The sequence below is a fragment of the Carassius carassius genome, chromosome 23 (assembly GCF_963082965.1).
Source record: "Carassius carassius chromosome 23, fCarCar2.1, whole genome shotgun sequence".
Lineage (NCBI taxonomy): Eukaryota > Metazoa > Chordata > Actinopteri > Cypriniformes > Cyprinidae > Carassius > Carassius carassius.
In genome coordinates, this window is record NC_081777.1 from 8558452 (window position 1) to 8580987 (window position 22536).

General features: G+C 37.9%; 1 protein-coding gene across 4 annotated transcripts in view; it reads left to right on the forward strand.

Moving 5' to 3' along the window:
• dmxl2 (Dmx-like 2) overlaps nucleotides 1-22536 on the forward strand; it is a 77354-nt gene that overhangs the window by 47120 nt on the left and 7698 nt on the right. The window contains exons 20-37 of one of the 4 annotated variants that reach the window (XM_059506156.1): nucleotides 1474-1643; nucleotides 4203-4300; nucleotides 4445-4610; nucleotides 5754-6018; nucleotides 6229-6995; nucleotides 8074-8364; nucleotides 8463-8654; nucleotides 8813-8889; nucleotides 9052-9182; nucleotides 10451-10699; nucleotides 16402-16452; nucleotides 18320-18513; nucleotides 18694-18830; nucleotides 19313-19398; nucleotides 19500-19701; nucleotides 19818-19935; nucleotides 21001-21066; nucleotides 21492-21578. In XM_059506156.1, the coding sequence (XP_059362139.1) occupies nucleotides 1474-1643; nucleotides 4203-4300; nucleotides 4445-4610; nucleotides 5754-6018; nucleotides 6229-6995; nucleotides 8074-8364; nucleotides 8463-8654; nucleotides 8813-8889; nucleotides 9052-9182; nucleotides 10451-10699; nucleotides 16402-16452; nucleotides 18320-18513; nucleotides 18694-18830; nucleotides 19313-19398; nucleotides 19500-19701; nucleotides 19818-19935; nucleotides 21001-21066; nucleotides 21492-21578 (3347 nt within the window). The remainder of the gene's footprint in view (nucleotides 1-1473; nucleotides 1644-4202; nucleotides 4301-4444; nucleotides 4611-5753; nucleotides 6019-6228; nucleotides 6996-8073; nucleotides 8365-8462; nucleotides 8655-8812; nucleotides 8890-9051; nucleotides 9183-10450; nucleotides 10700-16401; nucleotides 16453-18319; nucleotides 18514-18693; nucleotides 18831-19312; nucleotides 19399-19499; nucleotides 19702-19817; nucleotides 19936-21000; nucleotides 21067-21491; nucleotides 21579-22536) is intronic. The other 3 variants (XM_059506159.1, XM_059506158.1, XM_059506160.1) reach the window with 3 other exon arrangements.

Here is a 22536-nt window from a genome sequence, read left to right on the forward strand (position 1 = left end):
ACACCTCTGTTTTTTCAGAATTTAGCAGTAAGAAATTACTCGTCATCCAGTTTTTTATATCAACTATGCATTCCATTAGTTTTTCAAATTGGTGTGTTTCACCGGGCCGCGAAGAAATATAGAGCTGAGTATCATCAGCATAACAGTGAAAGCTAACAGCATGTTTCCTGATGATATCTCCCAAGGGTAACATAGAAAGCGTGAAGAGTAGCGGCCCTAGTACTGAGCCTTGAGGTGCTCCATACTGCACTTGTGATCGATATGATACATCTTCATTCACTGCTACGAACTGATGGCGGTCATATAAGTACGATTTAAACCATGCTAATGCACTTCCATTAATGCCAACAAAGTGTTCAAGTCTATGCAAAAGAATGTTGTGGTCAATTGTGTCAAACGCAGCACTAAGATCCAATAAAACTAATAGAGAGATATACCCACGATCAGATGATAAGAGCAGATCATTTGTAACTCAAAGGAGAGCAGTCTCAGTACTATGATACGGTCTAAATCCTGACTGGAAATCCTCACATATACCATTTTTCTCTAATAAGGAATATAATTGTAAGGATACCACCTTTTCTAGTACCTTGGACAGAAAAGGGAAATTCGAGATTGGTCTATAATTAACTAGTTCTTTGGGGTCAAGTTGTGGTTTTTTGATGAGAGGCTTAATAACAGCCACTTTGAAGGTTTTGGGGACATATCCTAATGACAGTGAGGAATTAATAATAGTCAGAAGAGGATCTATGACTTCTGGAAGCACCTCTTTTAGGAGCTTAGATGGTATAGGGTCTAACATACATGTTGTTGGTTTAGATGATTTAACAATTTTATACAATTCTTCCTCTCCTATAGTAGAGAATGAGTGGAACTGTTCCTCAGGGGGTCTATAGTGCACTGTCTGATGCGATACTGTAGCTGACGGCTGAATGGTTGCAATTTTATCTCTAATAGTATCGATTTTAGAAGTAAAGTAGTTCATAAAGTCATTACTGCTGTGGTGTTGGGAAATGTCAACACTTGTTGAGGCTTTATTTTTCGTTAATTTAGCCACTGTATTGAAAAAATACCTGGGGTTATGTTTGTTTTCTTCTAAAAGAGAAGAAAAGTAATCGGATCTAGCAGCTTTTAATGCTTTTCTGTAGGATAGGTTAAGAGTGTGCTTGTGCTACATTGTGGAGACCAAATGTTTCCCCACTTTCAGGAAAAAAATAATAATATGAAAGTGTGACAATGCAAACGGGTCTCCTTAAAGGGGTGGGTTTAGGGTTAGGGGATAGAAAATGTAATTTGGGCAGTATAAAAGTAATAGAAGTCTATGGAAATTCCCCACAATTCACAGAATCCTAATGTGTGTGTTAATTTTCTTGCTTGCTTGCCCTGAGTGCTGCATTCATTTGTTGTTATAAAGGAGTGAAAGCCTCATGTATTTCTCTGGTCTTGGTCTTTATACTGTATTTGTGTGTCCAGGTGTCTCCACATGTCACTTTGCATGGGCGTTCCATTCAGAGGCTGAGGAGGAGATGTTGAACATGATTCCTGCCATGCAGAGAGGAGATCCGCAGTGGTCTGAGCTCAGGGCAGTGGGTGTTGGCTGGTGGATCAGAAACATTAACACACTGAGGCGGATAGTGGAGAAGGTAAGTCCACTCAAACATACTTGCACACATAGCATTATTTACACAAAATATGTTTTTCCATTGCTTCCCAATCCGGTTTCTGGAGGCCCCTCAACCATACACATTTTGTGTATCTCTTACTCTCTCTCTCTTTTTTTTATATAATTCATGTTTTTTCTAGTGTATTTTTTTTAAAACATTATTTTAAAAAAATTATTATTGGAATATTATTGGCTAATAAAAATGTTCCAGAAACAACAACAGGAAGATTCAGGAACATTTTCCTGAAGGAGAATCTCATTAACCGCTTTTTAAATATTTTAATTCCGGCCTTCAAAGTATTCAAAGTCTAGTGATCTTTTTAATTATTTGTTTGACTTTCACTCTCCATTAAATTAGATTAATTTCTAATGCATTACAATTTTACTTATGTGCAGTTTTGTCCATTGCATTTCTTTACATTTTCATATTAGTTGAAATGTCATCTAATTTTACTTCATTTTAGTTGTTTATTATCATTATACAGTAATATTTTTTTATTCAGTTAATTTTAGATCCATTCGTCCATATCAAGGACGATAACAATAATATAATTTAAAAAATAATTCTAAGCTATAACAGTAACAACCCAGAATGATTGCTGGAATCACTTTCAGATCAATTTTTATCAAACTGATGAATGCTAAAAACACTAACAACCAGATACAGTCCACCCTGCTTTAAAAAACTTGTGCATTTAAAGTGGCATTTAGAATTGCCCAATCCTAATCTTCCATTGGTGTAGACGCTAATATAATTCCAGTTATTCAATTCAATTCAAGTTTATTTGTATAGCGCTTTTTTCAATACAAATCGTTACAAAGCAACTTTACAGAAAATTATATTTCTACAATATTTAGTAATAGCTTATAAGTGGTGACTGTCAGTTTGTGCATGTATGACAGGATTTTTAGAAAAATTTATACAAGACGTAGTCAGCCAGACGATGAACATTATTAATGTTTTAATAATTATTATATGATGCAGTCACACTTGTAGCAATATTTGTTAGTTCTGTTTGTTGATTCAGGGTTAGCATCATCTGAGGTCTTCTGAGGGTCAGCATCATCTCTTCTCAGGTGTTCTGGATCCAGACTGGAGCTTGTGTAAATCCTAGTTACCACGGGATGTAAATCCTGTGGCAAAACATAGAAACAAATAGAGACATCATTAGCATATAGCTGCTGATCCAGCAAAGTAAAATTAATTAGTTTAACCCAAGCTAAAGAATAAAAATGAGCATTTGATCAGATGCAACTACACTCACAATTTAAGATACATTATTCGAATTCTTGGCGAAAGAGATGCGTTTTTAATCTAGATTTAAACAGAGAGAGTATGTCTGAACCCCGAACATTATCAGGAAGGCTATTCCAGAGTTTGGGAGCCAAATGTGAAAAAGCTCTACCTCCTTTAGTGGACTTTGCTATCCTAGGAACTACCAAAAGTCCAGCGTGTTGTGACCTTAGGGAGCGTGATGGATTGTAACGTGGTAGAAGGCTAGATAGGTACGCAGGAGCTAAACCATTTAGGGCCTTATAGGTAAGTAATGATAATTTTTAACTGATACAGAACTTAATAGGTAGCCAGTGCAGAGACTGTAAAATTGGGGTAATATGATCATATTTTCTTGACCTGGTAAAGACTCTAGCTGCTGCATTTTGGACTACCTGTAGCTTGTTTATTGAAGAAGCAGGACAACCACCTAGAAGTGCATTACAATAGTCCAGTCTAGAGGTCATGAATGCATGAACTAGCTTTTCTGCATCAGAAACAGATAACATGTTTTGTAGCTTGGCGATGTTTCTAAGATGGAAGAATGCAGTTTTTGTAACATGGGAAATATGATTTTCAAAAGACAAGTTGCTGTCTAATATAACACCCAGATTTTTGACTGTAGAGGAAGTAACAGTACATCCATCTAGTTGCAGATTGTAATCTACAAGATTCTGTGTAGTGTTTTTTGGTCCAATAATTAATATATCTTTCTTATCCGAATTTAATTGGAGAAAATTATTGGTCATCCAATCTTTTACATTTTTAACACACTCTGTTAGCTTAGATAATTTAGAAGTTTCATCTGGTCTCGTTGAGATCTATAGCTGAGTATCATCAGCATAACAGTGGAAGCTAATTCATGTACGTATATTGAAAATAGAAGGGGACCTAGGACGGATCCTTGTGGCACTCCATATTTTACTGATGATAAATGAGATGACTCCCCATTTAAGTAAACAAAATGGTAGCGATCGGACAGGTAGGATCCAAACCATCTTAGAGCCTGCCCTTGAATACCTGTATAGTTTTGTAATCGATCTATGAGTATGTCATGATCTATGGTGTCGAACGCAGCAGTAAGATCAAGTAAAACTACAAATGAGATGCAGCCTTGATCTGACGCAAGAAGCAGGACATTTGTAATTTTAAAGTTATCTTTATAGTTATCGTTCTTGGTGTAAACAGGTCTTTTGAATACTATGCCAGTGGTGATATTATAGTTTACAAATGAAAACTAAATCTCTGCTTCTTTTTTTGCATTAGGTAGCCAAAGCAGCATTTCAGAGGCATAATGATCCACTGGATGCGGCTCTCTTCTATCTGGCCATGAAGAAGAAGGCTGTTCTCTGGGGTCTCTTTAGGTGCTTTAAACCCTACTGACTCTTATTCATGGATCCAGTGTTACCTTAACATATCTCCAATGCAGTGTGCTGTTCCCTTGATGCTGTGTTGCTATGAACTCTTAAAATCTCTGTCTGGTTATTTATGTATTGATTTCCGTGTAGGTCTCAACATGATGAGAAGATGACCCAGTTTTTCAGCCATAACTTCACGGAGGACCGCTGGAGAAAGGCAGCTTTAAAGAACGCCTTCTCTCTACTGGGCAAACAGCGCTTTGAGCAGTCGGCTGCATTTTTCCTGCTCGCTGGCTCCCTGAAAGACGCCATTGAGGTCTGCACTGTCCTATTTTAACTCTGCTGAAATTCATTCCCAGGAGAATATAGAAAGTGTGTGTTGTTGATCTTTTAGATGTGGAGTCTGCTTAGTTTGGTTAGGTTTGGTTGTGACGTCATAGAGCGTGTGGTCGTCTGTGAAGAGTGGAGTGTGATATAACAGCCCTGAATGGTTCAGTTTAGTCAAAACATCACAGATAAACTCCCCTGATGGACATATGACTGGTTTAGTGTCCCTTGGGCTGGATGTCTGACAGCACACAGTCAAAACACAGTGATAACACCGCTCGTGAGAGATTACGACAATATGGGTTAAAATGAAATGTGTGGAGCTATATTAGGAAAACGAAGTCGCTCTGCTTCTGTTGTAGTTTATTTATTTTTATTTTTAAAATAGACAGATGAAAAGTCAGATATAATTGTGACTCATGAAACTCCTCAAAAAAACGTATGGTCATATTTTAACCTAAATTCAAAAGAAAAAAGGGGGGGGATATTTTTAGCAAGAAAATTAAGCCTATTATAAATTATTAAAAAGAGTAAAATGTATAATTATTTTTTATGTTTCAGGTTTTCCAATCAAATACTAGTAAAGTAGAATGTAATGTGTCCAAACCTTTTATACTTGTGTTTTTGAATAACTGTCATTATTTAACTGTCAATGTATATTATAATTTTATGGTATTTCTCGTTAGATTCACACCTATACAGTGATGTTTTCAAGTAGAAAAATACTTTATAGTATTTTTCCATATTATGGTAATGATAATTTTAGGTTAAAGGATGCTTAATTGTTATTAGGGCTGGGTGATATGGCCAAAGAATTAGCAGGATAAAATGTTCCATATTAGTCGATATCGATAATTACCACAATACATTTTTATTTATTTATTATTTATTATAACTTTCAATTTTAAAGGCAGATTTTTGACTGCATCGTTGCACACAGTGTTTCTCTTGTTTGTCAGCGCTGTTTCATCTGGCTTTAAACTAGTTTAAAGTTAAAAAAATAATTCCTGGATCATTATCGTAAATAATTATCATTATATCGCCCGCCTGTGATTTGTGTTTAATGTCATTTTTACAATGCAATAGTGTAAATAAACTTGTATGTTCTTGAAATGGTCTGTCTCTCTGATAGGTTTGTCTGGAGAAAATGGAGGACATCCAGCTTGCGATGATTGTCGCTCGTCTTTACGAGGCTGATTACGAGAGTTCCTCCACCTGCCAGGGTATCCTGTACGAGAAGGTTCTCGGCTGCAACAGAGATGGAAGCGGGTTCTCCTGTACCAAACTGCACCCTGACCCATTCCTAAGGAGCATTGCATACTGGATCATGAAGGACTACACAAGAGCCCTGGACACCCTGCTGGAGCAGATTTACAAAGAGGATGATGAGAACCCTGGTAACGACACTCTGCATTACAGCAGCTATTGACTGCTTTAATAAAACTGTATCATGAAAAATACTTAAAATGTTAATAATAATAATCGCAACATGCACCGCTTAGGAAAGACAGCTAGTAATTTTACACCTATCAACTACTGAGTAAATTTGGAACTAATTATTTTAATAACAGTGTTTGATACAGAACGTTCCTTTTTTTTTTTTTCAGATGTTTTGGTGAAATCGTGTAATCCTGTCGTCTTTAGTTTCTATAACTACTTGCGTGCACACCCTCTGATTATTCGACGACATTTTGCCAAGCCAGAAGCATCTGCAGTTGTAGTTGGTCTAACATCAGAACGCAACAGCGCAGATGAAATAAACCTTATAGAGCGGAAACTCTTCTTCACCACTGCTAACGCTCACTTTAAGGTGGGCTGTCCACTCCTGGCTCTTGAGGTCTTATCCAAAATCCCTAAAGTCACTAAGAAAGCGTCTTCTCTGAGTAAGGGCTCTTCTGTGGCCAACGTCACTGGTGCCCAGCCACAGGAGAATGGAGGAAAGGCTTCAGATCTCAACTGGGGAGCTCCTGCCCTCTCCAGTCAGGCCTTGGGAGCAGACTCCTCCATCAGACTAGACTGGAGTCAACCGATGGTTAAAATTGAAGATGAGGGTCTACAGTTGGACTGGGGTGACAATAAGGAAGAAGAAGAGGATGAAGAGGGTGGGCTGACCATGAAGAAACCAGAGGTGGAGCATGAGGAGGCTAAAAAGCCATCCAAAGCAGCAGCCCTACGGCATGAAGACTCAACGGGCGAGTCTGAAGTGGACGTGATCGCCGAACAGCTGAAGTTCCGAGCCTGTTTGAAGATCCTCATGACGGAGCTGCGGACGCTGGCAACAGGATATGAGGTGGATGGTGGCAAGCTACGATTTCAGCTCTACAACTGGCTGGAGAAAGAAATCGAGGCCACGCACCACATCTGCAACTATAAGGTTGGTGCTCACCATCTCATTGCAAGTTTTCAATCTCAGATTGAGCCTTGATTGGGATTTTGATAAACCAAAAAAAAAAATTCAGAGAAGAATCACTATATCCCATGAGATGGTCTATCTCGATATTGTTTTGCATTTTGACAGTGCATGATGACCGATACTCAGAATTCGTGCTCTGCATTTAACCCATCCAAAGTGCACACACACAGCAGTGAACACACACAAACCGTGAACACACACCCAGAGCAGTGGGCAGCCATTTATGCTGCGATGCCCAGGGAGCAGTTGGGGGTTCAGTGCCTTGCTCAAGGGCACCTCAGTCGTGGGATTTCCGGTCCGAGACTCAAACCCACAACCCTAGGGTTAGGATTCAAACTCTCTAACCACTAGGCCACGACTTCCCTTCGACTTCTTCTAGTGTATCTTAATATTAAAAATACACAAGAAATTCACATTGTATATTTTCTAAATTAATGTTAGATCTTCTTGTAAATGGTTGATCTGTGCCGATGTTTCATTTTGATTCTGTTTAATCTAAATATCATAACTGGACCTTCCAGTAAAAAAATGATTCTGGGGACGAATGCAGGACTTCTCCACTTCAACCAAGTCCATGCTTTATTTAATTGAAGCCAATATCTTTTCCATAAATGAATACAAGGAATAATATTTAGTTAATTTATATGCAAAGTATTAATATATAATAATAAACAGCAATATGTAACTGCATGCATTATTACTTAAGCATTTAATGAATGTAAAATACCATACAGAGATGTCTGTGAATGATGAATTATGTTGTGAGTGATTGATTTAAATGGACAGTTAAAAAGAACTGAATCATTAGAATTAATTGAACTGCTGAGGTTTAACTCCAAGGCCCAATTAAAATCTGCTAGAAAGAACTAAGTTAATGTACCGAAAGTATAGGAAACTGAATTCCTCAGAAGTACATTAAACTGAATGCAAAATCCATGATGTTGATTAATTGTATTTCCAACAACATATTATTCAAACCTTAATAAACATTCAATATATTGGTCATCCCTGATCTGTTTCGGATATTCTGATATGTCAGTTTGAAGGAAAAGTAGCTGCAGGTCAGCTGGAGAAGTGGGGTGAAGATGGATCTCTGGACCTGGAAGACTTACAGTTCCAGGGTGAAGTAGGTGCGTACGAACGTCATCAGATGGAGCGACGGCGTCTGCAGGCCAAGCAGCTGCATGCAGAGAGGAGGAAAGCCTGGCTGAGAGATAATCAGGCTCTGCTCAGAGTCTTCCTCAGTTACTGCAGTCTACACGGAGCCAAGGGTGGAGGAGTGACGTCTGTCAGGATGGAGCTTCTCTTCCTGCTGCAGGAATCTCAGCAAGTGTGTCCTCACATGATGGTCCAACATGTTGATTGATTTATATTGTGATAGGTTGGTTGAGTGTGTTCTCATGTTATTTGTTGGTTGGGTGTCCTCAGGAAATGACAGTGAAGCAGCTTCAGTCACCACTTCCGCTCCCCACCACTCTGCCCCTGCTGTCAGCCAGCATCGCTCCCACCAAGACGGTCATCGCCAATCCCGTCATGCATCTCAGAAACCACATACATGATATCCTCTACACCATTGTCCAGATGGAGGCTCCACCACACCCTGACATGCTGGACGACCGGGTGAGAGACACACAAACAGACTCCCTCACAAATAGAAATATTGTATAAAGACTCTGTGTGTGTGTGTGTGTGTGTGTGTGTGTGTGTGTGTGTGTGTGTGTGTGTGTGTGTGTGTGTGTGTGTGTATGATTCTGCTTATATGTGCATGTTTATTTCAGGTGAATGCTTTACACACACTCGCTGCTTCTCTATCGGCCTGTATCTACCAGTCGCTGTGTGACAGCCACAGCTACAGGTACAAACATCCCCCAACTGATAAATTACACTGTTCTTAAAATGCTTCTAAAGATGTTGTACCTGCTTAGATTGTCTGACTGTTCTGAATGGCATACCATTCTTGTAACTCATAAACGCAGTCATGGACATATGCCTTCCTTGTGTGTGTGTGTGTGTTCAGCAGTCAATCAGAGGCCAGTCAGTTCACAGGGATGGTGTATCAGGGTCTGCTACTGAGCGACAGGCGTAGACTTCGCACTGAGAGCATCGAGGAACATGCAACACCCACCTCTGCCCCTGCACAGTGGCCAGGTAACACACATCAGATTTGACTCCACAGAACACATGCAGAGAAATGGCACATTCAGACTCATTCTCGTCTGGAATGACTCATTCTGTATGGAGAGGAAAGTTATATCTGACTATTAAAAGTCCCTGGTTGTCAGACTGGTGGTAAAAAAAAAATAATAAAAAAAAATTATCAAACAATAATCTCAATGCAAACTCTCAGTTATTGCATATGGGTAGACAATGCTCTTATGAATAAATATCTTTTTTTTTCCTTCTTTTTTTAAACCACCAATATTCTTTTTTACATTATGGAAGTTAATAATAGATAATAGATGGATGGAAAGACGGACGGATAGTCATTTGGGCTTTATAGTAATGTCCACCGCGGGACCGTGGCACGGGTGCCGCCTCGGTTCTGCTGCGTGCCGTGTCCCGTGTGAAGAGGCTCGCACGGGGCACAGCGGGAGGTAGGGTCATAGCACTGCTGCAGCTTTCTCTCATCATTTTGGGGTGTTTTGTCATTGTTTTGTTTTGACATTGTATGTTACAATTGAAAACTTAAATTGTGAACCTTTAAAGCAGGGTCTAAAAATGTATATGGTCTTTTTTATAAAATAAATGTTATACGTATTATACATTTAACCAAAGGATCCTACAAGCACTTAAATTTTTCCCTCTTTACTCATACCGCACAAAAAATGGTTCAGTAACATTAAATGTTACAGGGACTGATTATTGCAAATGAGGATCCCATTGTGTTCTGGTTATTTTAATTTATTTATTTATTGCTAAGGTTTGCATATGGTGGTGTGTTTTTAACAACAGCTTTCCTAAAAATATATCCTATTCCAAAAATAAGAAATATCCCAATATATCGCCTTGCTTACAGTATCGAAGTGTATTACAACATATCGTACCGCAACCCCTGTTTTGTGATATGTATAGTATCACCAGATTCTTGGCAATACACAGCCCTAGCTGATATGGGAGAGAAGATATAATTGGATATGTGGACAGATAAGTGGATGGATGAACAGATAAATGGAGGAGAGAGTGGATGGATTGATGGATGCAGGGGCAATAGATGAAGGATGCACTGGATGGACAGAACGTTGGATGGCCGGATGAATGAACAGTTAGGTGGAGGATAGATTGATTGATGGAAGGATGGATGTATAGAAGAATCCAAGAACAAACAGATACAGGATATATGGCTGCATAGGTGGAAAGACTTTTTTTCACCTTTTACCCATCACTGGCTCATTGTGTATGTTTTCTTCCTCTCACAGGTGTGTCATCTCTGATCAGTCTGCTGGCGTGTGCTCAGGGTGATGATCACATTAGTCTGAAGGTCATGTTGTGTGAGGCAGTGGTGGCTGTTTATCTCAGTCTGTTGATTCACGGTCTTGGCACACACTCTGGGAACGAGCTCTTCCGGCTGGCCGCTCATCCCCTCAACAACCGCATGTGGGCAGCTGTGTTTGGGGGAGGAGCCAAACTTATTGTCAAACCCAAGCGTCCATCTGAAATCACTCCAGGTGAGACTTTTGCTGCCTTCTGTTTGTTGGTGTCCTGTCACATCTGTAAAGAAACATCTGTTTTAAATGTCTTGAAAACAGTGTCTGGGTCTTGCGGTACATAATCAGATTTCCTTCCTTGTTAGCTGCTCTCAAGGCGGCAGGGTCTGAGGGGTCAGAGGGTATAAAGGTCAGAGATTCTGACCCACCGACACTGACGGTCAATCAAGAACCGTCTCAGACTGAGGCTGCTAACAATAGTAACACGACTGTGGAAACAGCACAGCCAGAGAGCTGTGAGTAAAAGCTCAGAGGCACTTCCTCCACACAGGAACAGAAAATGAGATAGGAATGATGGACTTCCAGTGTTTCAATTAGCACATAAGTCCAGTGATTACCGTATTTTCCGGACTATAAGTCGCACTTTTTTTCATAGTTTGGCTGGTCCTGCGACTAATAGTCAGGTGCGACTTATTTATCAAAATTAATTTGACATGAACCTTAAGCATACACTGAGCAGCATAGAGCGCCCTCTCGTGGCTGTAGACGGTAATGTTTTCTCTTGGTTCTTGGTTCTAAATAAATGCGACTTATAGTCCAGTGCAACTTATATATGTTTTTTCCCTCATCATGACCTATTTTTGGACTGATGCGACTTACACTCAGGTGCGACTTATAGTCCGAAAAATACGGTAGATAAATTGGTAACACCTTTTACAATTTCAAAATTTGCTACATTTTAAATTACACCAAATTATAAAAGTATAACCATAAATATTTTCAGTAAGGGTTCATGTGTTAACTACTTAAGTTAACATGATCTAACAATGAAAACGGCTTCTAAAGCATTTATTAATCTTAGTTAATGTTAATTTCAACATTTAATAATACAATGTTTCTGCTACATTCATTCTACATTCTTCATTCTATTGATAGTGTAACCGCACTGGGTAATACATTAACGTTAGCTCAAATGATATATAGGGAATTTTAATAATTAATCAGGAATATGATTAATATATAGATCTCATATGACAGTTACATTAAAATTATTGAAAATGAAAAATAGGTCAATTGTATATATCAATAACTCATTACAAGGCACTGTAATTTACTCATTGATATGTCAATATTCCATTCTTAATATCAATTATCGTGATATCTTTTACTGGGAATTAATGCAAATCGAACAGTGGTTTGTCCAGCAAACAGCCGTAAGATTAACTTATCATCTTTCAATAAAGTTATCACTTCTTATAATTCCAGGAAAAATAGTTTCTGGCCATGAAACTATTCTCCTGTGCTTATAAAATTTAGGTTACTGAAAAGTAACAAATAAGCTTTGTAGCTAAGATCAAACATTTCATTGACTTTGTGATGTAAGCATTTTAGACAGAATCAGGAATATATATTGGATTTTAATAATTGAACTAATAATACATTGAACTATGATTCACACAGAGTAAATATGCATATAAAAATACAAACAGTAAAAACAATACAAGACAAAACGGATAACAGATGAGAGAAAGGGGATGAAAGGGTAAACAAGAGGAAGTGAAAGTGGAATAGGCGAGATCACAGAATGATCGACCAGTATGGCAAAATCTCAGACAGTAACCTTTTGAAAGACAACAAGGAATCAGATCACCTTGAAAAAGGGAATAGACAACCTTAAGCAGCCTTTAAATCTCTATAGAAAATAATAATTGCATGTAGATGAGCATGCGTGTGTCGTTCTTTTGGAGCTGGGCGTGTTCTCTCGTGTCTTCCAGGGCGAGCAGACTCGTGCGAAGTTTTAAAGGTTCACTGAACGTGAAGTTACCAAAGAAATTATTCAGATTTGGTCTCCCTTGTGGAGGGAGAGCCAAATATGAGGATAAAACTTAGTAAAGGAAAGAAAAGAAAAACGGAGACGAGAGCTCCCTAAGGAGCCATGGAACCAGAAGTGCTCTGAGACGAAGTGCTCTGAGAACTTTCTGTGTCAGCCTTCTTATGGAGCGACTTGCTTCACGCCTTCGTGCGAACAACCAATGAACGTCCAAAGATCTGAAACGGGAAAAAGTTTGTTTGTCTCTGGGGAGACACCCACTCGAGTAAGTTATGGTGTTGTCAGAATTCAGCAGTTATATTCCAGCAAGATGGTAATTCCAGAATAATACATTTTACTGTAATTTCCTATGTATGAGTGGTTCAGTCAAAATAAGACTAAGAACCACTCATACATAGGAAATAAACAGATACCAAGAATGGCAGGTAAAGGTAGGAGAAAAATAAAGTTACGTTCATATGCAGAATTACACACATTTAAAGTTTGATTAACACATGATAAAATTGCAGATACTCCAATTTGATATGAAAAACAACTAAGCACAAAAAGGAAATACAGTTAATAAATTTAAAAGGTACTTTCCTTTTTCCTTACAAGAATTTCTAACGAGCTGGGCTCTCCTGTTTCTCCCAGTTGGGTCATAAAGTTTTATGACCTGGTCAGAGGTAGGGTTACAAAATCATGACTTTATTTGAGAACAATAATTAGGAGAAACATTTCCGAGTTACAAATCAGAGAATCATAACCATTGCATAACAGGGCTAACCAGTTATGCAACGCACAAACCTATCAAATACATCTTAGTAATGACTTACATGATGAGTGTAAAGAAACGTTTGTGTGTGTGTGTGTGCGTGTGCATGTGCGTGTGTGCGTACGTGTGTGTGTGTGTGTGTAATAGGTGCAGAGAGAGTTCGTAATCTCTCTGAAGCTGCTCACGTGACTCGTGTGATGTCTGTTAACACTCCGGGGTGTCATAAGCAATTTAAACCCAGCCATGCTGGCACCAGGCCGGTCATTTAGCTTGCAGAGAGTTTGATTTACATGCATGAGTTCAGAGGCTAAAAGCTTTGGGTTTCATCAGGAATGTGCATTGTTTTAGATTCAACGAGCCATGATTAATTAATTCAGAACCAATGAATGAATTAACTGCTCATATGCTACAATAGATAGATAGCCAATCAAAACAGCGTGTGGGCGGAGTATCTCTGCAAGCGCACTGAACTTCCAATGAAAGACCATAATCTAATTAATGTATATTAAAAAATATAAGCATTGTTAAACATATCTACTTGGTAACTAATGCAATCTTTGTCATGGAATGCACTTGTGTGTTGACACTGAGTTTACAGTTTTACTATAAATATTTTCTTTCAAAATTTTCCAATATTGAGGTAAATCTTAAATTAACCAAAACATTAAAGATACCTTTTGTTGCGTGTGTAATCACTGTAATAGTGAAGCAACATTTTCCTTAAAATATTCAGCAAACTTACTTAATCATAATTTAGTGGCAGTAACAATACCAACGCATAATGCTTGAGATGAATGAGATGAGATGAGTGACGTGCTGAAAGATTGACAGGAGGAGTGGCTATGTAGGACTGTGGTGTGTGTGACATGAGCTCGCTGTCGGAGTGGAGGGAGAGAAAGCTCAGTTGATATTGTTTTATCGATCCTGCATGAAAATGGTATTGAACCGTTTTAAACATTTTTGACAAAACTATTAAAAAACCCAAAAGACATTTTGGCCAGGAGCCCCAGAAGATATAATAGAATGTAATTACATAATGTGCCGATTAATTTATCTAATTAATCTCAAATAAATTAGATTTATTAATTAACATGTACATCGTGTTGATTAAAGATAAAATTATTATTGAAGATAAGTTATTATTGTGTTAATTTAGAAACAAACAAAAAACACTGAACAGACATTACAAAAACAGCTGAAAAATAACTAGCTTTAGGAATAAATAAGTCAATTCATCATTAAAACTACAAATAAATAGTGAAATATGAAATCATTTTCAAAAAGAAACAATACTCTGAATATGAAACTAAACGTGCCACTAGGTGGGGTAAAGCCCTGTCTTAAGTGAGTTATTCAATCATTCATTAAATTGATTTGTTCAAATGGCTGATTCATTCAGAAAGAAGCAAGTGACTGCCTTTATGAATGGTTCAATGAATCATTGATTCACTCGATTCATTTAAAAACATGGATTCATAAATAAAACTGTTGTGTGTTGATCAGTTCTCCTAGGGCTTTATTTTCATTGGTGAAACTGACACCAATTGACATTTGACATTAACATTACTGACAATGTGTCTAAAATGTAATTATTCACACCCTTTAATTATTCTTCATTTTTATGGTAAAAAGTTTTGATACCTATTTTTGTCTTTCTAACAGCCAATGATGATTCTGAAAGAAGAAATACAGTTTGTTAACACATGCAGCTTTCACGCACATCTGATGGACAGAACGGGCGCTTGTATTTCAGCCAGCAGTGCTGTTAATTTTATGGTTATTTTAGCAAATAGTTTGCTCCATAAATTCAGTTCAGCCGGCATTAAGTTTAAGAGGGTAAACTTTATGACTCGACTAAATTGCTCCATCGAAGGAATGAATGGACGTCTTTGATTGAGCGCTGGATTCTTCTACCTCTCAAGTACTGTCAGAATAGCCCCCTACAACCTGTCCATCAGGGGAGTTAAAGCCTTCTTTAGGGGGGTCAGACCCCTCCGCCCAAACCTGTAATCCGCGCCCTGATTATAGATTAGAAATGATAGATTAGAAAAAAATGAGTGCATGAAGCCCTAGATAAGACTACATCATTTGGAACTAACGGGTCTACTTTTATTTGTATGCACTCACAATATCAACAAAACATGCTTTTGTAAATTAAAGAAAACAAACAGGGTGCGCTTTTTGCAGTCTCGTTCTATGTGAAAGAAGCGCTTCACAATAATGAATCGAAACTCAGTGAATACTTGCCTCACAGTCTAAAGAAAGCTTTTAATTACTACTTTAAAACGGAATAGTTCAAATCAAAGACAAAAACTCTTTTATTATGTAATCCGTAACGATGCATTTCTCTCTAAATGGTGGTCAAATGACGAGATGGCGAGACCGTTTTTGCACATTCACGAGTATTCACGTAAACAGTTGGTTTATTCTAAATATAGTTGTATATAGGCATTTAAGTGAATGTAAATGGTTGAGAAACAAAACACATGTGTAATGCTATATTAGATCCGTACGTGAGATATAAATAAACCTAAATAAACCTGCTGCTTTCTGTCATTACTGAAATTGAAGTAGCTACTGTTGATTTCATTTGTATTTTGTTTTTGTTTGTGCTATTGCGTGTGATTTATTTATTTGTTCTTATTTTATTATTTAATATTTACTTGTGTTTTTTAGTTCAAATAAATTCAATTCTGATCTTGAGTACATGTGATTAATAGTACTGCCACCACAGCTGGAAAAAATCCTAAAGGAAACACTGTATATTATTAAAATCTGAATTTGTATCGTTGTATCATTTAATATATTTGAACTAAGATGACCTACCAATAAACAGTTGTATTTTTATTAGCTAATTATTTTTATTATCTAAAATTAACTAACAATGAACCTTATTAGTGTAACCCATGTATTTTAGATGGCAGGACGTATGTATCATTCAATGCATGTTCATGTGTGGAGAGGTGCTGCGTGCGTTTGCGGTGATGTTTGTTCTTTTTTTATGTTACATTTCATTAATTGTTAATTCATCTGTCTGCTTTTTCACATGTCTTTTTTGTGTTTGTGTGCATAATTTACTTTTATGTTTAATTTTCATCTCATCTCATGTGTTTTTGTGTGTATGTGTGACCATCACAGCCAATTTGGAGTCATACAGGCAGACAGCGCTCCAGTCTGAGAATACACCAGGTACACACACTCCCTTCACTTGCCTCTTTGTTCAGCATTTTAGCCTGTTTTGAAAACTAGTCTAGATTTAGGTGTGTGTGTGTGTGTGTGTGTGTGTGTGTGTGTGTGTGTGTGTGTGTGTGTGTGTGTGAGAGAGAGAGAGAGAGAGAGAGAGAGAGGCAGCCGACCTCCCCTCTGCGTGTAGAGATGTGGTGAGTGCCTCAGGCTCAGGTGCACACCAGTTGTCTAAGGTCAACATGCAGAGAGTTTGTTCTGTTCTCTTTCTGTCTGAACTGATGAGACCTTTGTTGTGAAACCAGGTTTTATTATACTTATTTTTTTCAAGGGCATATTGTGGAAAACAGTAAGATTACATGACTTTGTTTATAAGCTGTTTACTGATGTTTTACCTCTCTGTATTTAACTCTTTCAGTTAATTGACACATTTAGTTTATTTTCCAATTTAAGTTTTTCATCTAATATTTATATTTTATTTCTTCTTTTTTTTTATTACCCTTCCTTCATTCTAAATGGAAAGGTTGTAAAGCGTTGAATATTGCCCCATTAATTTTCTGTAAATCCATAATCTAGTGCTTCCAAACTGGTAAGTGCTTCTGGTGTCACATAAAACCACCACATTTGTAAAACAGTGTAAAATAACCCAGTGATTAAGATTTTGTTTTCATACTTGTTGGCTCGTGGCATTTTGTCAAGGTGTCGTCTGGCAGCACTTTAAAAAGAAGATCCTTTGATCAACAAAGTAAACTCATCTATTTCCCTAACAGCTCTTTGTTTCAAAATAAATAACACACACACACACACATTCTCGCACTCACAGACTCTTGCCGCAATAATTTCTCTTTGAACATGACTTCTGAAAGATGATGTTTTGAGGAGTTTCTTCTCTTCTGATTTCTCCTCCTTTACATTTGAGATAAACTTTCCACACTATCAGAATCAAAACGTGCTTTAAATGCTAATGAGACGCCCTTCAGCTCAAAAGAAAACACATCAACACAGAGAAAGAGAGAGACTCTTCATAAACCAAACCACATATATACCACTTGTGACATTTAAAAACAATGTTTTAAAAACACAACTTATTTTATTAATTATTATTATTATTATATAATTATTATTAATTGTTATTGTATTTGTTATTTAGTTGTACCTGATGAAGTGAAACGGGATAACAGGGAAGGTTTGTTTTCTTGACAGTGTGCTGTGGCGTGTGTGTGTGTTTGAGGAGTTTGTTATCATGCCATACTCTCTGTAAGTTCACAGGGACCCTCTCAACTTTATTACTCATGAACCAGCTGCACGGCCTGCTGTGAAGCTCAATCAAATGATCGACCACCTGTTTATAGTAGATGTGTTTAATCATGGTCGCCTTCTCTTATTTTAGGATAAGTTTGTGTTCAGACAGGATTATTTTCGTAGTTTCTCTAACTTCTGCTCTGTCGGTTTATTGGCATGACCTTTTTTAACGTTTTTAAAATATTTGACCTCTCTGGCTGTGTTTGGAAAAGGGCAGTAACTTACTGCTTACTACATATTACGCAGTTTATACTTGCTGCTAGGAGTCCGCAAATGGTGGCCACCTATCATTTTGAAAATACAAATGTAATATTAAGCATTTTTTATCAAATTTTGTCAAGAAAGAGATTGCCGTGAAAAGTCTGATTCATTTGTGAAACTGGAAACAAAAGGTTGAATTGAGTGAATAGCGTTGTTGATTTAAATTCTTCGCAGTGCACGTACTGCATATTATTATTTTTTTCCTGAAGTAGCAGATAGTATGCAATTCCAAACATAGCTCTTTTAATTTTTTTCATGATATATGAGTATTGTAAGTGTCTCTTACTCTCTGTTTCTCTCTCTCCTCCAGCATTACCTCCCCCAACCCCTCCCGCAGAGGATGTGGACCGACAGCGACGCAGGTTTAACATGCGCATGCTTGTTCCTGGACGTCCCGTTAAAGAGACTCCTGCCACACCTCCTCCCATCCCTGTAGAACGGCCCACCTATAAGGAGAAATTCATCCCACCTGAGCTCAGCATGTGGGATTACTTTGTGGCCAAAGTGAGACTGCATCTACTGCTTATTTATACAGGATAAGAAATATGCACTGTATATACAAAAACATGAGCTGTTTTTTGTTCTAAGTACACATTTTCATTAGTTTATAAACCTGAAAAGCAATTATCAGGGGGTCTGTCTCATTGCTCACTGTCAGTGTGAATGTGTTTGTGTTTCCTCCAGCCTTTCCTTCCTCTCTCTGACAGCGGGGCAATGTATGATTCAGATGAGAGCGGTGGTAGTGACAATGAGGATGATGATGATGATGCCTTCCTCTCAGACACACAGATAACCGAACACTCCGACCCAAACTCCTACAGGTGTGATTATAACCATCCCAAAAATTTTTCAGAAGGATTGTTACAGAACTTTCAAGTAAAACTAAGATAAGGAACATTCATTGGGATGCATTTGTAAGCCTAAATAAGAATCAAGTGCCATACAACGCAAAAATAAAAGTTAAAACAACCTTCATGCAAACTTCTATTCTTGAAAATATATGCAAGTTGTTTGTGAAGACATTATTATGTATACTGCTGTATTTATCGTGATGGATTTTATGAACGATTTGTACAGGAATGCATTCTGCATGTATTTCATGAATTAGGTTATTTTTAAACTCGCTATTTTTATGAATGAGGTAAAGAGATCTTGCTGCTGAAACTGCCTTTTAAAATTGTAATACAATTAACTAAAGTTATTTTGGTGTTTAGTGACTGACATTGGTCCTGTGTGCACCAGAATACATGTGTTTAGTGTGTCATGTTAGTGTGTGGACTCAAGGATGTTTATGTGTTCACAGTTGGTCTCTGATCCGTCTAGTGATGGTCAAACTTGCCCTGCACAATGTCAAGACATTCCTGCCCCTGACAGGACTGGACTTCACAGGTGCATGAGTAGTAGAAATGTACCCTTAACATGCTCAGACTTTTTAGAAAGTAAACTAAATAATCCACTTCCATTTCCTGTGCCTCTTTGTGTTGTCTTAGAGTTGCCAGTGACGTCTCCCCTGGCCAATGCTGTGCTGAAGACACTGGAAAACTGGGAACAGATTCTCTTGGAAAAAATGAACAAATTTGATGGCCCTCCACCAAACTACATCAACACCTACCCCACAAACCTGAGTGCAGGGGGAGGACCAGCTATACTCCGACACAAAGCCATGCTAGAGCCAGATAACACACCGTTCAAGTGAGTATTTGCGCCGTATGTCTCCGTTAAACCAAAGACTTACTGAATCTTTAAAGAATTATGTAAATGTGTATACAACTGTATATCTGTTTTTTGTTTTTGTTTTTTCGCTTCAGGTCAAAGCACCGCTTCTCCTTCCCTGCTCGCCGTCTATGGCATTTTCTGGTCAAACAGGAGATGCTCCAGGAGACTTTGATTCGATACATCTTCACAAAGAAAAGGAAGCAGAGTGAGGTAACTACAGAATACAGGGGTGGGACCAGACACTGACAGAAGAAATGGGGCGCAAGAGATTTTAAAAAGACAGGACCAGTCATAGTCATGTATTATATGATTTCAGATGCAGTCTAAAGCCCTATTCGGGCGGGACTAGTTTCCCATGGGGTCATTAGAGAAATTTGTAGTTTACAGAGGTACTTTGTGATTTTTATTTCCCCTGCAAATCTGAATCCCATCCAAATATGAATGTCTGTGATTGCAGAGAATTTCAAAGCATGTTTTCTTGTGTGAATGGTAAACTACCATAGACACTCTTACTACTGTGCACATTTTTGATTCGTTTGCCTCCCGGCAAAGAAATAAAAAAATAACAATAATAAAACCAAATCCAAATCACGTAAATTGTTAAGTCTTGGCTACTGTAATATCAGCGTCAGGTAAAGTTACTCACCTTCATTTCTGCAATGTTTTAATTACATGTGTACCTTTATGAAAATTAAACATGGATTTACTACAAATAAATAAAAAAATAAAATAGCTAAACAAAAGTTACCATGGTTTGCACCAACATTTAGGCAGCTATTAGGGTGGGCCAGATGAAAGGTAATGCAGTAGGCGGGGCCAGAGTGAAGGCATTGAATAGGCGGAGCCTAACTGCAGCAATGAAAGCTTTGGAAAGAAGTTGGGAAATGAAAGGGGTGGAACAAGAATGAGTTGCCTGAATAAAATTTATTAAAAATACTTTTTTTGTTTGTTTTAAGTTTTGAATTGGTACTAAAAGGAACTTCAAGAGATTCAGCTTGTTTTTTGAAACAAGATTTTTTTATCAAATAAATATAGAACTTTTGTAAGTGGCCATCTTTATATGTTGAGGGTAAGTACTGACACAGATTGCTGGAGGGAATGTGCATGCTATCTCAAGACCATCTCTCTCTGTTAGAGCTCCAAATGAGATTCATTTTTGTCTTTATTATTTAATTTGTTTTTCTCCATCTGTTTGTCATTCGTGCATGTGTTTTGTGCTGTGCCCCGTGTGTGTTTGTTAATGTGTATGTGTGTGCTGTGGTGTGTATTGTGTAGTCTTTAGATGATCATGTGGACCGCCTCATACAAAACTGCGTTACTGGAGCTCGAAAAACCAACAAGGTACTGAGACACTCAACGGGACTCGCCTCTCTGTGAAACCCTCTCAAAGCTTTGGGCTTCTGTCATCTGTTAACCTGCTGTGACCTCACACACATATACACACACAAGTCTTTTTCTTTCCTCACATCCCCTAACTTGTCTGGCTCGGCACTGCTCTTCCTCACTAACCGCCAGCGGTTAACCAATCGGACCGGATTCTGCTTCTGACCCCATGTTTAGAAAATCAAGTAATAACTGTGATTAAGTCATGTTTTGCCCTCTGAGGAGATGTGTACGTGGTCTCAACTGCATGTTAGCAGTCTTCCTGCTGTTGCTGCTCTGTGTGTGTGGATTAAGTGTTTGTGGCCGATTATTTTAAAAAAAACAGCAGTGCAGCTTAACAGACTAATACGAGTGTGTATTTGTGTATGTGTGTTTTGTTACAGGTGGAGGCTGATATGGGTTACCCAGGAGGCAAAGCGAAAATCCTCCATAAAGAATCCGACATCATCATGGCATTTGCCATTAACAAGGTAAGGGCATTTCTACTGTATCTGTAGTTCTATTATAGAGACAGCGGCTCTGTTAATGGCCTTTAAGTCAGTTTTCAAAGTCTGTTATATTTCATCTAGTCTATTTATATTTAACCTCAAATCAGTGTTATATACAATATAACTATAGTGTTCCTGTAGCTCAAGTGGTAGAGCATAGCAAGTGCAAGGTTGGGGGTTCAAATCCCAGGGAACACGTTAGGAGAATTGTTAGCCTGAATTCAATTTAAGTCGCTTTTGATAAAAGTGTCTGCTTAATGCTTAATTTAATTTTAATTAGTGCTGTCAACGTTAACGCATGCGATTAATTTTTGTCTGGTTTAACGTGTCAAAATTTTTAACGCAATAAACGCAGCATCCGTATTTTCTGCCATCCTTTGGCTAGCTTTACATTATATGATCACGCTCTTATTCATTTAAATGCTTTTAAACATTTCAAGCACGGCAAGACAAAAGAGAATGCTCTGTCTGTGAATGCCCTTATGTGACACATACACACGTACACACACACACACAATGCATAGACAGGGCGCCAGAATCCAGTTCTCTTAAGCGCTTGAACTAACAATAAACATCCCAAAGTGCCAGTTTTGTCGATTATCCTCATAAGAGCAATCTTAAATGATTTATATAAAGTCTAAAATGAACAAAAAGAGTTGTGAGAGAATGAGGCGAGATCCATAGACAGTAAATAAACGGTGAGATCCGCGTGTCTGTCTGCTCTTAAAGGGACAGCAGCCAATAAAGCTTCCTGTCAGTAAAGTTAAAGAACAAAGGGAACAGAGAAAATGACTCGCTGCTCTTGACTAAATAACTTTTGTAGCTTTAATAAGGATGAACTATTTAATTTATAGTTTATGCAGTGCAGACTGCATATAACTTTGATAACTTTATTAAATTTCTGTATATTTCCTAACTGTTAAGACAGGAAGGGCAGGAG